Genomic DNA, 15,091 nt, shown 5'->3' on the forward strand with positions numbered 1-15,091 from the left:
AAGAGGATCAAGATTGGTAGCCATAAATCGACTTCTCCTCCATAAATCTGTCTAAGCCACTTTTAAAGCTATCCAGGTTAGTGGCCATCACCCCCTCCTGTGGCAGCATATTCCAAACACCAATCACATGTTGCGTAATCCATTCCCCCTGGAGGGTACTGTCTTGGATGGTCCAGCAGACCTACAGGAATGGGTCACATCTCAGCGCCCCACTTGGCATGTGGTACAGGACTCTTTGGCCAAGGCTAAAGCGGGTTACAAAAGGTTCGTGGACCGAAAAAGGCAACAGGTTGTTTATGCAGTGGGGAATCGGGCGTACCTTTCTACCAAAAACTTCCGGGGACTTGGAAACTGGGCGCCAAATTTATTGGTCCTTTTCGTGTCTCCCGGGTGATTAATCCGGTGGCTGTTGAACTCAAACTTCCGAAAACCTTTAAACACGTCCACCCGGTTTTCCATTCTAGTCTATTGAAAAAGGCTGCCCTTTTGGACGTTTGGCACCCAGCTCTCCCTCCAACTACTCTGCTCGAGGTTAATGGCGAGCTTCACCAAGAGTTACGCACTATAGTTGACTCCTGCCCACACAGAGGACGATTGCAGTACCTGGTCGCGTGGAAGGACCTCCCCTCCGGATTTAATGAGTGGGTGTCCAGTCAACATGTATCGACCCCACGGCTGGTGCGGGCATTTCACCGTGCCTACCCAGACAGGCCGGGTGGGGGAGTCTCAGAGGGAGCGGGATGTCAGGACTACAATTCCCAGCAATCACTAACTCTTGCCTTTTTGTGTTAGAGCAGGAAACCGTGCTGGGGAGCGACAGCAGAACGAAACTCTGTAGCGCCGTCAGAACCAATGAGAGACCAGGAACTGGCGAGAGGGGAAAAGCTGATTGGTTGCTGTCTGTTTTTGTAAATAGAATAAATACTGGAACTGAGGACAAGAATCCTCAGTCCCAGCACCCTGTAGCAAGGGCGACCCAAATCAATGAAGTTCTTTTTACGTTGACTTCGTCTGAGTGGTGTTCAGCCTTACAAGTAGATAACTCCCACGGATTCTTTTCCCCAGCAGCTACTGCAATCTTCATAATCACATAAGCCACATATCCGTCAGACTTGTCCAGTCAAAAAAACAAAAAAGCATGTGAGAAATCTTCTCAAGATTCAAACAGCCCAATTTTCGTCCTCAGCCAATCCCTTAAGGAACCTTCTCCTACAAATCTCGTAAAACAGGCAGAGCAAAGCATCGGGAATTTTGCCTTCTGCTAATTTTGTCTGCAATAGGATGTTCTTGCGTCCGCTGCCTACAGGTGCTGTTGGTGTTGTCTGGAAAATACGGCTTGATGAGAGCCCTTCTCCGAGTACGGAAAGGAAATTCTGAGGAACTCCACTGTGAAAACGACTGGAACTACTGGCTTCTGAAAGCTCAAACCACTGAAAGAGATGACCATTCTGAAAATTTCCCATGCCCCTCCTGAACTGTGTCATATTTCATCTTTCAAAAAGAAGAAGAAGAGCTTGGATTTATACCCCAAGTCTTTCTCAAGTCTCAAGGAGACTCAAGGTGGCTTTCAAGCTCCTTTCCCTTCTTCTCCCCACAAAGACACCTTGTGAGGTAGGTGGTCACCCAGCAAGAATGCGGAAACACATCTGGTTCACCAGATAAGCCTCAGCCACTCAGGTGGAGGAGTGGGGAATCAAACCTGGTTCTCCAGATTAGAATCCACCTGCTCTTAACCACTACGCCACGCTGGCTCTCTCTTTCTTCTTTCTTCCCCTCCAGTCTGGAATCCAGTGTTAGCAGCAGGTTTGCAGTGAAGACATTGCACCCAGATGTGCAGAGGTTTTATCTGGTGAATAACCACAGGACACGTCTTGGAATTAAATGGGCTGCAGCCCTTTTTATTATTATTAACACAGAAGCTGGGCAGCAAGAGGAGAACTTCGTTCAGCAGACGGTCAGCACCCCTGGCTGACCCCGGCAACAACCCCAATCCCTATTGGGGAGGACAGAGAGGTACTGAGCCACCGGGGCGCCCGCCCTTTGTGGCCCCCTAACTGCTGGGGTGTCAGGCTTGAATTGCAGAGGCCTCCGCGGCATGCGCCACGAGCCCGCCCCACCCCAAGCCTCTTAGGGAGGCCCCCAACCGCAGGGAGGTCTGGCGCGCAAGCTCGGCCTCCCCACAAGGATGCGCGCCTCTGCCAAAACCGCCACGGAGCTGACCCTTCAGCTCCCGCCACAGCTTCGCAAGCCTTCCAGCCAGTCCAAGAGCGCCTGTCGCACAGCACGCAGCCACATGTTCTTGCCCCATTCGGATAGGGGCACACCGTCTGAATGAAAGAGCGCCTGCTTCTGAATGGTTATGTCAGAGTGCGGGACAACGTTACCACCAAGCTCCCAGACCACCCGCGCTGCCGCCTTGCGTACTTTTTGGCGTGCCTCGTCCACTTTTCTCAGTTTCCCAGCACCCATCCACTGGAGCCTTCGGAGGAGGCGGGACCAAAATAATTTAACTTCTGGTAGAAGCTCCATCACCTCACGGAGGCCGATCGCTATCCGTAAACCCAGTTCCAGGCCCTTTAAAGCTGGGAGGTTGTTCTCGCCGAGGTGGATGACAATCCCTTGATGCGCACCAAACCTCTGAAGGGCATCTCGGATAGTGGGCAACAGGGACTCCCTGCTGGCCGAGCCAAATGACGTCCACGTCCTTTCCAAATCTGCACCCCAGGCAGATGAGAGGGCAGACCAGTAGACAACACTGTGCCCAACGATCCACATCCGGGTTCACCTGTTTTGCAGCTCTGCATAGACATTAAAACAGGTGAGGTCTGACGTATGTTTGTGAGCTAACGACCGCCAACGACCCACCGCCTGGATTTTTCGGGGAACAGCCAACGCAGGCCGCCAAAGTGGGAGCCCTAACCCTGAATGAATGAAGGCCAAACTCCCTTGGAGGAAGGCCAAGCCCATCCATGCCCATGCGGAAAACAAAAGCCAGTTAAAAGACCTACTGCAACTGGAATAAGCCCTGTATTGGCAGGCCCTAAGCCGTGTAGGCCAGGATCAAGTCCACATGCTGCAGAAAGCAGCACTTCTAGGAACTGCACACATTCTACGCAAATACCTCTAATATCCTAGGTCCTTGGGAAGGACTTGATATTCAGAGATGAATTCCAGACACTTGTGATGTGTTGTTATGTGTAGTATAACAACAACAACAACAACAATAATAAAAAGGCCAAAATCGAAAAATCCTCAGATGATGCAAAATGCAGATTGTGCAAAGAAGCTGATGAAACTGTAGATCATGTCCTCAGCTGCTGCACAAAGATTGCCCAGACTGAGTACAAACAGAGACATAACCCAGTGGCCAAGATGATCCACTGGAATTTATGCAAGAATTACAACATAAGAACAGCTAAGAACTGGTGGGAACATTGTCCAGAGAAAGTAATGGAAAATGAGAAGGTCAAGATCCTGTGGGACTTTCGAATCCAAACGGACAAAGTGTTGAAACACAATACACCAGACATCACCATGATCGAGGACAAGAAAGTGACCATCATCGACATAGCAGTCCCTGGTGACAGCAGGGTCATTGAAAAAGAACACGAGGAGGTCACTAGATACCACAATTTGAAAATCGAGCTTCAGCGTCTATGGCACAAACCAGCTGAGGTTGTCCCAGTGGTAATCGGCACGCTGGGCGCCATCCCGAAAACACTAGGGCAGCACTTGAAACATCTTCGAATTGACAAAATTAACATCGGTCAAATTCAGAAGGCAGCCCTGCTGGGATCCGCATGAATACTACGCCGATACATTACAACTTCCTAGGCCTCTGGGTGAGGCTCGAATTGTAATGAAGGCCAACAACCAGCTAATAATCTGGCAGCTGTGAAATCTACAATAATAACAACAACAACAACTCCAAAGTCACCTCCACTGAAACAACAGTGGAGCTACCCTGTTTCCCCGAATATAAGACATCCCCGGAAAATAAGACATAGTAGAGGTTTTGCTGAAGTGCGAAATATAAGGCATCCCCCAAAAGTAAGACGTAGCGAAGTTTTTGTTTGGCAGCATGCCTGACGAACAGAACACAGAAAAATGAGACATCCCCTGAAAATAAGACATAGTGCATCTTTGGGAGCAAAAATTAATATAAGACACTGTCTTATTTTCGGAGAACCACGGTAGCTGTAACCCGCGCCCCAAAACTTGGCACCTGATGCGGTGCCGGGATACCCCACCAGATCGCGAGCCGAGAGTTCCTCCCTTCCAAACACGTTAGTTATTTGAATTGCCTAACAGCCTCCATTGCGCTTCTTTGCCGCCATCAGCCGACCAAGTTCCTAGCAGCGGATGTAGCCGGAGAAGGGAGAGCTGGCTGGTGTGCCTTCCTTATTCTTTTTTTTTTAAAAAAACTCCCAACGCAGAAAAGAGAGCGGAGGGGTGCCCCGTGCCGTAGCAAAACAGCTGCTACCCCACCTGCAACCTAGCCCCCTTATCCGGCCAAGCTCTCCAAACAGCCACCAGCACCCGTTCAGTTTTCTCCAGGCGTTGAAGAAGGCCGGAGCAACCACATGCTGCCTAATTTATAGGGAGTGTGCTCCACCCCTTAAACTTGCGCACATCGCACGATCAGGCCTGGTGTGGCTCAGCCGCCCAGCCAACCCATGTGTCTTGCCCCGTCGCAATTATGGCCTAGCTGATTCTAGTACCATTATTAGTCAGAGAATGGGAATTTGCATTGGCTTACCTCCCATGCCTGCCGCCAAACCCCCCATGCCTGTTCCTAGGCCGCCACTCATTCCGCTCCCGAGGTTTCCTCTGAAATCGTCCATGTTGCCCATGCCTAGAAAGAACAGATTTTTACAGCAAAAACTAGCGAGGGGGGGGGGGAGGTTGGATCATTAAATTACGAATGAACAACCGCCACCTACCTCCCATCCGGTTGACTCCGCCAAATCCTCCCACGTTTGCCATCGCTTTCATGCCAGCAAATCCACCAACACCTGAAGCGTAAGCAAAAAGCTTTTCACTGACTTCGCACATTCGGCACAGGAACAAAAGGAATCGGAGGGACAGACCTACCTCCGCCCATCCGGCTCATTCCTCCAAAGCCCGGACCGTCCACTCCCATTCCTTGACCACACAAACAAGAGGAACAGAGGCAGGGATTACAATTATAAAAGCCTTTTCAACACAGGCACAAGCGCACACCGATTGTACGTTATTTTGTTCTTTGAGGCCTAAACGAAGGGGCTTGCAATTCACCCTTAAGGCTTTAAAAAAGTTTTAATAGCAAACTCTAGAGCAGGGGTAGGGAACCTGCGGCTCTCCAGATGTTCAGGAACTACAATTCCCATCAGCCCTTACCAGCATGGCCAATTGGCCATGCTGACAGAGGCTGATGGGAATTGTAGTTCCTGAACATCTGGAGAGCCGCAGGTTCCCTACCCCTGCTCTAGACGATGCTCCCTATGCCCTGTAGTCAAGATGGAGGCCAGCGTGCATGGCAGAAACTCCGCAAGGCAAGTGTCTCTGCACTACTCAGGGGGTCGCCCAAAGGAGCAGAAAAACAAGACTTTGTAAATTAATTTTAAAAGTAACAAACAACGTGATATGGACAAAATGCCCCCCAGAAGGGATGGCCTGTTGAGAACTACAGTCTCCCAGTCAATAAGGAAAAATGGGAGTTAAAATAGCTGTAGCGTCCCCCAGCCCAGCCCAGCCCAGCCGCTTAAGAGGATCTTGGAGAGCAAGATGGCAGGGGGGATTTTCAAACTTTCTCGCCCCCTCCCTCAGTGATTCTACACAGACCCTAAGCTAATAGCAAACTTGACGGTCAAGTGCCATTTGTACAAGAAGAAGTGGTGTTTGAATTTATATCTCCCCTTTCTCTCTTGCAAGGAGACTAAAAGGGGCTTACAATCTCCTTTCCCTCCCCCACCCCCAACAACAAACACCCTGGTGAGGTGGGCGGGGCTGAGAACGCTCCGAAGAACTGTGACTAGCTCAGGGTCACTCAGCTGGCATGCGTTGCAGTGTACAAGCTAATCTGAATTCCCCAGATAAGCCTCCACAGCTCAAGTGGCAGAGCGGGGAATCAAACCCGGTTCTCCAGATTAGAGTGCACCTGCTCTTAACCACTACGCCATGCTGGCTCTGACAAAAAACCAGTGAAATGAAACCGCTCATGGCCAAGATGGCCGAAGTATTAAGAAAAGCGCCGTTTTGTAAATTTACCAAACGGAATAGCAAAACCAACTAAAAGCTTGCCCCGAACGAGCTTCCACGCCACACAATGTCTAGATCAGGGGTCTGCAACCTGCAGCTCTCCAGATGTTCATGGACTACAATTCCCATCAGACCCTGACAATTGGCCATGCTGGCAGGGGCTGATGGGATTTGTAGTCCATGAACATCTGGAGAGCCGCAGGTTGCAGACCCCCGGTCTAGATGAAAAGGGAGAGGATTAAGAAGTGCTGGAAGTGCCAATCACAAAAAGGAACATATATACATGTCTGGTGGTCATGTCCGCTTGTTCAAAACTATTGGGAGGATATACACAAGTTAATGGAAAAAATAATAGGAAGAAATCTAGAATTTAAACCAGAACTATTTCTTCTCAATATATTCGAAATGAAAATAAATAAGAATATTGAAACTTTAATTTTATATATGTTAGTGTCAGCAAGGATACAACTCGCTAAGAAATGGAAGAGGACTACAATTCCAACAGTAGAAGACTAGTTGCTCGCTTAACTTATAGAATCACGCTTAACTTACGATAAATTGTCTAATGTAATTAAAAACAAAGCGCTGGAAAAGGGTATAGAGATATGGCAACCTTTAATGCGATTTCTTCCAGGCAAGAGGCGATTATAAGAATGTAAATGTCTTATCTACAGTGTTGATTTAAAAAATATATAAAATTATAAGGAAATAAGTTTACAGAAAATTTTTTTGTTAACTGGTTTTATTGTAAATAAGATCCCAAGAAATCTGGGTTAATTGTTGCTTAACAAACAAGGCTAAGGGGAGGTCCCTATATATTCTTTTCTTTATCTTTATTCTTTCTCTGTCATTGTTCTAATTTATACACATACCTTCTTTTATTCTTATCTAGCTATCTATATTTTCTTCTTTCTTTTTTCTTTTTTCTTTTCCTTTAATATCCTAATTTACTTAATCAATAGAAACAACTAATTAAGGGGTGATTGGCGGGTGTATACATTCTCACTATGTATTTAGAGAGGTCTGTCTAAATTCTAGTTCTGATCCATCTATGAATTTGCCACATGTATTTATAAAAGAAATGTATAGCTAAGTTGAAACTACCAAATGTGGGATTTGTAACTACTTTATTATGTAAATTTAATAAAAATTATTATTAAAAAAAAAAAAGAGTTGGATGGGATTTCGGATTTGTTTTCCCCTCCAATCATTCCGAGCGGGCCTTCCGCTTGTGCCTAGATCTGCAGGCGCCCGGTCCCCAAGGCAGAGAAAAGCTTTTATCGGAAAAGATGTAGGCAGGAAAAGGCCACTAACCTCCTTGAGCCACGTTGGCCATTCCACCACCCATGCTCAGCTGGGTTGCACTGATGGGCTGCCCTCCAGGCCCGAGTCCCATCCCAATGCCTCCAAGGCCACCTGGAAAAAAAAAACCCAAACAGATTTCCTCTAAGGTGGGTGAGTTTCTACTAGTCCCAGGACAAGCTCCGTGGTTGTATCCACCTAAAGGCAACCAAGCAGGAGAGATCCACGGATACTGTGCAAGATGACTGACAGAAGCAGGGCGCCAGGACCAAACGAGCAAATCCATACTCACGGGGTAGCTGTGGCGATTTGGTGTCTGTCGCTCGGAAATCATCATGAGGGATTGATTTATCATCCTATCAAGAAGAAAGAGGCATTTTAGAAGGATAGAGCAGCTTCTGGGTACACGATAGAAAGTAATGGGGAAGTTTTAAACCAGCAAATGTTTTGTGCTGTTTATATGCTTTAGGCGTGGGGTCTGCAACCTGCAGCTCCCCAGATGTTCATGGACTACAATCCCCATAAGCCTCTGCCAGCATGGCCAATTGGGATTTGTAGTCCATGAACATCTGGAGAGCCGCAGGTTGAAGACCCCTGCTTTAGGAGGAGGAATTTGAATTCATACCCTGCTTTTCTCAACCGTAAGGGCTCTCAAGGCGGCTTACAATCGCCCTCCCTTCCCCACAAGAGACACCTGATGAGGCAGGTGGGGCTGAAATTGTTCTGAGAGAACTGCGCCTAGTCCAAAGTCACCCAACGGGTTTCATGCGGAGGAGCGGGGAAACAAACTCAGTTCTCCAGAGTCCACCACTCTTAACCATTACGCCAAGCTGGATCTATCTGTACTTTGTACGTCTCTCAAGAGAAATGTTCCAAATAAACAGAAATGTTCCAAATAAGTAAATAAAATAAACTCACCATTTTGACATGCATTGGTCTATCAAAAAGAAACTGCCCATTGAACATAGCTGAGCGCAGGGTTAAGGAGTCTTGTTTCTGCTAGCAGTGGAAGCACGGACTATATCAAAACACACACGCGCACACAGCTGGAACAATATGCAAGTATCAAGTATTTACATTCTTTTCTTTCACAAGGTCACGCTTCCCCAAGCCAAATCCTTCATTATTTACATATTTATTACCAGCTTCTTCAAATCACAAAGCAGATGACAAAACACACAAACAATATTAAAATCATCAATATTATTTTAGAAAAGGAGAGAACCCAAAACACGCCACTGTTCACAAATTCCAAAACTGTGGCAAAATAGACGCCCCATACCTGGCCATTAAAATGTATACCCTTAACCTGAAAACAAAACAAACTAACTAACCTCCTCTGGAACCTTGTATCTCATAATCCAAAAATATAAGGTTTTCTCCCTCAAGAATCAGAAACGATCCCAAACTTCTGGTTCAGCCCAGTTTAGCGCCACGTCCTTTTCAATGTTTAAAGACACTCAGGAATAATCGTTAACATAATTTTCAAAATCTTCCTCTGCACACCCTGAGGAAAGATTGGGGGGGGGGGGCAGCTACAGAGAAGGCTCTGGCACTTAAGGGGGCTAAATGTCTCTCTAGGAAAAACAGGGTCACCAACAGATGAGCCCTGTGCCAATTTCAACCTGCCTGTGGGCACGTATCGGCAGGGGCAGCTCTGTCCACTTCTCCCTCCCCTCACCCCTTGCTTAAAACTGGTATGTCAATCACAAATCAAGGACAATCCATCCCAGCGTTGACTCATATGATGACTGGGTAAGGAAGTTGGTTGGTTTCTGGCAAACAAAAGTCCAAGAACCCCATTCTGTGTCCCCCCCCCTCCCCCCCCGATGAAACACCATGAACCACCACTCTTTGTTCCAACTAGAGCACAGGTCTCAAACTCGCAGCCCTCCAGATGTTATGGACTACAGTTCCCATCATCCCCTGCCAGGATCATGTTGGCAGGGGATGATTGGAACTGTAGTCCATAACATCTGGAGGGCCGCAAGTTTGACACCTGTGAATCAGAGAAAGGCAATAAGCCTTAAATCCTCTCACCATTCAACACTCCTGTTACACAGACATGCTACTGCCAACCAAGGTCTCTACTCTGTCTGCAACACCCTTTACAATGTAGTTTCAATTCTACAGCTAAAATTGGTGAAATTGTGTCATCAAAGATGGCCCCTGACCCGATATTTTGCATACGAGTGGCTTTGTCACTCAGTCAAGCCCAGGAGTCAGACAGAAATCCACGTCTCGTTTCTCAAGTTCAATTTTTCATCAGATTCCACATGTGACAAACGACTCCTTTAACAGGGAGTCCAAAACCCCGGCCAGGATACATATAGCCTGAACAGCTTCGATCGCCTGCTCAAAAGTCACGGTTCCCATTCCTCGGCTCTTGCCATCTTTGTCTTCTTTGATGTCCGCACGCTTGACGGTTCCAGCAATACTGAACACCTCCTTCAGTTTCTTCCAGCCAACTTTGAAGTCGAGCTGAAAAGAAAAGGGGGGGAAAAATCCATGAGTCAAATCCAACACATTTTTATGCCACTGATGCATCCGTAAAGGGTAAAGTCCTTAAAAATAGATAAACAATGACAAATGTTCTCCATAGGCATACAGATTAATAGCTCTAAAATATTATTCCTTCTTGAGATGCATCTTTCATTGCTATCCCTTTGCAGAGTTTCTTCAGTCTACGGCTATTGAAACCAACAGGCTTAGATCAGAGTAGCTGAACTAAATCAGAGTAAATCAGAAGCTCCCAAGCTTTTTGAGACTGCACACTAGAAATACAAAAGCCCAGGGAAAAAAGGCTCCTTCCGCACATGCAGAATAATACACTTTCAATCCACTTTCGCAATTGTTTGCAAGTGGATTTTGCTATTCCGCACAGGAAAATCCAGCTTCAAAGTGCACTGAAAAGTGGATTGAAAGTGCATTATTCTGCATGCGCGGAAGGGGCCAACCTGAAAAACTCTGGAAGGAAAAAAACCCCAATTTTTTCTCAAGGGCTTTTTTCCAGTTTATCCAAAACTGAAAAATTAGCAAAAAATTAAGGTACACAGGCTAAGATAGTATAGGGTACATTAGCTCACAGTTTTCTGTTAAGCATTGGGTATGACTGCAGTTTTGTTACTATAAAACTAGGGCATTTATAACTTTTAAATGCCATAAATATATCAAATATTGCAATGTCACATGCTACTTTATAAATGATCCATAAATATATCAAATATTGCAATGTCACATGCTACTTTATCAATGATCAGGTGCTCAGGAGCAGCAGCAGCAGCAGCAGGCCACTGTTTTAACATCCTGCAGGTGAGCTCCCAAAGGCACCTGGTGGGCCACTGCGAGTAGCAGAGTGCTGGACTAGATGGACTCTGTTCTGATCCAGCAGGCTCTTTCTTACGTTCTTATGTTCTTATGCTTTTTATGTTGTTAAAGCAGTCTGATAGGTTTGACAGGACAGTGAGCCCTGCATATACTCAATTCCCCACCCCCCCAAAACTGTTCTTTTCCCGGGGGGGGGGGGGGGAGTGGCAATATTCCTTGCCAAAAATGGTAAAACCGAGCACAAAATTAAGACAGCCACTTCCGATCCAGCTTTATACTTACATTGGCTACAAAAATGGTAGACCCAAGCCGGCCAGCCTGCAGGTTACTGATAATCTCAGGAGGAATGTTTGGGTTGTTAAGAATAGAAGGCGGCAGGTTCATCAGGCCAGGTGTTATATCGGGGCCGTGTCCCCCAGAGAACGGCCCGCTCCCCCGTTGCAGTACCCTACGAGCATGCTCACCATCTGGATCCTGCAAACACATTCGACAAGGCCCAAAATCAGAGGCGGCAGAGGCAAAGAAAGGAACGGAGCTGTTTTTTTAAAACAAGATCCACAAGACCCCGAAATCAGCAGTTAGCATCCTAAGGAAGGAGTACTTTGTTGTGCATTGAGACCTGGCCCCCTCACCTCTAGAGGTGGTCCTTTCGGATGAGGATTGACACAGTGTGCATTGCTACTTCGTGTGCTGTGACCTAGCCTACGGACAAGTAGAGATTTGTCAGCCTAACATGGTCTCCGAAACAAAAAAAAAATTGAATTCAGTGATCTTGGGTGTTACCTTTTAATATTGTAAGAAGATGACAACTCTCTGGGTTAGAACGGTTCGGAAAATGAGCGTATATACACAAGGGAACAAACACCAATTCACAGTCAGGACAAGATACAAAGCACACATCAAATCCCTCAAGAATGTAAATTTGTTGTCTGTGCAAACAGCAGATCTAAACATGTAGGTCTGCAGAAGTATTTTAAGTCCCGCAGAAAATAAGCTGCGCACAGAAGGTTTGCGCATGCGAGGGCATGCTGCCTGATCAATGTAACAACCCAGCACTCTGGGGTTAAAGAAAGTATTCATTTTGCAATTATCTGGAATGTTTCCAAGGCAAACTCATCTTACTGAGGCTGTAATAAGTGAATTAATCAGTCATTGTAAAGGGGGCAGTAAAGGTTGGATATCACTGTGATTTTCAATGAGAATCGGTTCTTTTGACATTGCTGCTTATTTTAAGGTGTAGCACGACTGTCAAAATACTCCTTTCACAGTATTTCACAACTCTATGAAGGTTCTTTTACAGTGAAAGAAGTTTAATCACCTGCAATTGTTCTGTTTTAAAACTACATACATACCTCTTTGATGTTCAGTGGTCTTCCATTAAGGTCATATTTGTTCATCGTTTCAAGTGCCTTCTTTACAAATTCTTCATCTTTGAATTCAACCACCCTACAAGAAAGAAAACTGGGAGTAAATTTGCTTTTACTTCAGTTATCTTTTACAGCTAACAGTGCAAGCGACAGATCAGTGAACTGTTATTTACTTTTGATTTTTAACTGGAAATATTTTTAAAGATATGGTAATCTGTCTTGAACCACGAGCGGCGTAGAAATGTTTTAATAAATAAATATAAATGTTTAAGCTTAGTTTATTTAAAGGCTTTTTAAGAAACACAAGAATGCAAGATACTTACCCACAACCCTAGATCCACAGGAGGATTGGACAACATGGAGAAAGGGGAAAAATCAGTCAGTAAATGCAACTGTAGTAAAATATTTTGAAGATTTCAGACCACAAACAAAGAATAGAAGTTTTGGAGCAGGAGAAGCATCTCTCTTTGACTTAGTAGACAAGATGTAGGTCTCTCCTACCACTTTACACACACAGTACAAAGCACTGCTCATTTTAGAGAAGGTTGCTCTTCGATTTTGCTGACTCTCTGTTTTCCTTGAGCCAAATCAGAGACAGAATGTGAAAACGTTTACACAGATCCCCACCGTTGACTAAAACGAAGGGGGAGGAAACTGGGCAAGTTGTCCAAAAGCATCCTCAGCCAATCACAGGGCAGTACATCATCACGCAGGCGTCCCATTAATACGACTGCCTCATTGACACCCTCTCCATATTAACGAGGTTGAAAACAAATGGCTTTGGTTTTCTTCAATCAATGCATTACTCTTCGAATTTAAAAAATTAAGCAACCGGTTTAAATCAGATGGTACTTTTTGGGGAAAAAAACAGAAAGAGAGAGACATACCCACAGGCCAAACAAAAAGCTGCATTTCAATTAAAAATAAATGTTTAAAGGGGAGAAGGGGGAACCGACACCCAACAGGTTTCGTTGCTTACGTGGGAATCAAACCTGCATTTCTCATGTTCACACAGCAGGCTCAGACTTTACTACTGTTTGAACGTTTGACCTTTTTAAGAAGAAAGACACAAAGCAGCTTTAACATCCTTTGCACTAAAGCGACTCCCTCATTGCGGCCGTCCACTCGGCTAACCACCAACTCCTTCCATTCATTTTTTCAGGGGGGTTTTTTGTTTGGTTTTTACCTAGACAAGTTCCATAATCCAAAAGCAGCCCCTCAGATCTTCAGGCTCACCAACAAGTTTGGATACTCAGCCTCCAATTAAAATGCTACCCTCGCTTTATCATTTCAGTAATTGGGTGGGTTTTTTTTCCTCCAGATCCCTAAAACACACCTGAACACAACAGAAATCCTTAAAAAGGAGCTGCTAGTATTTTAAAAAAATTGATTGGGTAAATGCCATTTATTTAAAACACACATTTAAAAAGCTTTCCCCTGTCGTCCAGCTAGACTGATTTGCATAGATAGTAAAGAAAGGAACAAACTGGATACAGAAACCTCAAGTCTGTGAGAACGTCAGTGCGAAAAAAAAATGAAACTTACTTTCCAAATTACTGGTACAAGAATTATACAAGAAATAAAACTGCCGAGGGACTTTAAACCTCTGCAGATTGTTGCCCAAGGCACTTACCCTTGATTTTCCTTCTGCATCCTTAAACAGCTCCACGTATGTAACCTCACCAACTACATAAGACATACAAAGGGAAAATACCAAGAGACAATGCATTTAAACACCAGAGTCTTTCTTTGCTTTGTCCCTGTGCACAACTCTACGGAGAAGCACCTATTATTCACCAACAATCAAAACCAGACCAACGTATCTCCTCTCAAGGGCTATAAAATTTAGCTAGTTTTCAGGATTATGCAACAGCCACATTCTCAAAGCTAAAGGAAAAACAACTCTGGTTAACCTGATTCATCATAGGTTTTTGGCCAGTATGATATAGTTGGTGAACAAGTACAGCTATGCAAATAACGTCCCTTAGCCTATCAAATTAGGTCATCAACAAGAGCACTTTTCTGAGACATTTGTCATCCTCCTCACAACAGCTGTTTTAAGGTGACTTTCTACCTGAATAGCTTCAAAATAGTAAGAGAGGTTGACGTCAAATAGAAGAACCAATTGACAAGAGGCAAAAAAAAGTTTCACAGCAAGCCACACACTTTCTAAAGTTTCGTTACATAAACCAATCAAATAGTCACGTCACCTTACAACAGATACACCTAAGCAGAGTTACAGGTTTGCTTTGATTAAGAAGCCCGGTCTCCAAATTGAAGTATTGTTTAAAAGCAATCTAATTTTTTTTTAAAAAAGACATTATTCCCAAGCTAAGTACAAAACTAACTTTTGACATTTCATGAATTGGGATTTCTCCCGCCCCAAACGCTGACCATGGCAAAAAAAAGAGAGAGAGAAAAGTTTGGGGCATTCAAATAGCTCTGTCAAAACTATAAACAGTAGTCACACGCTTGATGCAGAACTCCAGACGTCCCTATCGTGGCCAAAGTGACCATTCAAACAGAGGTGTAAATTCCACAGCCAGATTCTACCCAGAAAAATACAGAAACATCTTTCGGAAGACTTCCTTGGTCGTCCGTGCTGTTACACACTAAGTATTGCTTACAGGCAGAACTAACAGCGAGACATAACACAGTCCCTTTATAAGGTTCAGTAATATGCTCTAGGCTGTCTACTCTCCCACTAGAATGGAAGGAGGCTGTGAATACTTGATTCGTTTGCCCATCCTAGCCTGCAATGCAAATGTCTCCAATGAAAGAGAGGTGGGGTGGAGGAAGAGGGGGAAAAGGTACGTCAAGCAGAAGTGGAGGAGGACAAACAAACCAGCTCTTGG

At 45.1% G+C, this 15,091-nt stretch overlaps 1 protein-coding gene across 4 annotated transcripts in view; it reads right to left on the bottom strand.

Moving 5' to 3' along the window:
- Window positions 1-15,091, bottom strand: part of MYEF2 (myelin expression factor 2) — a 31,454-nt gene that overhangs the window by 8,149 nt on the left and 8,214 nt on the right. For 3 of the 4 annotated variants that reach the window (XM_048519681.1, XM_048519678.1, XM_048519682.1), the window contains exons 3-13: window positions 13,870-13,922; window positions 12,560-12,567; window positions 12,222-12,315; window positions 11,152-11,343; window positions 9,870-10,023; window positions 8,461-8,510; window positions 7,835-7,898; window positions 7,555-7,656; window positions 5,095-5,145; window positions 4,944-5,015; window positions 4,760-4,855 (exon numbers count right to left, since the gene is read on the bottom strand). In XM_048519681.1, the coding sequence (XP_048375638.1) occupies window positions 4,760-4,855; window positions 4,944-5,015; window positions 5,095-5,145; window positions 7,555-7,656; window positions 7,835-7,898; window positions 8,461-8,510; window positions 9,870-10,023; window positions 11,152-11,343; window positions 12,222-12,315; window positions 12,560-12,567; window positions 13,870-13,922 (936 nt within the window). The remainder of the gene's footprint in view (window positions 1-4,759; window positions 4,856-4,943; window positions 5,016-5,094; window positions 5,146-7,554; window positions 7,657-7,834; window positions 7,899-8,460; window positions 8,511-9,869; window positions 10,024-11,151; window positions 11,344-12,221; window positions 12,316-12,559; window positions 12,568-13,869; window positions 13,923-15,091) is intronic. The other variant, XM_048519680.1, reaches the window with a different exon arrangement.

The sequence above is a fragment of the Sphaerodactylus townsendi genome, linkage group LG17 (assembly GCF_021028975.2).
Source record: "Sphaerodactylus townsendi isolate TG3544 linkage group LG17, MPM_Stown_v2.3, whole genome shotgun sequence".
Taxonomy (NCBI): domain Eukaryota; kingdom Metazoa; phylum Chordata; class Lepidosauria; order Squamata; family Sphaerodactylidae; genus Sphaerodactylus; species Sphaerodactylus townsendi.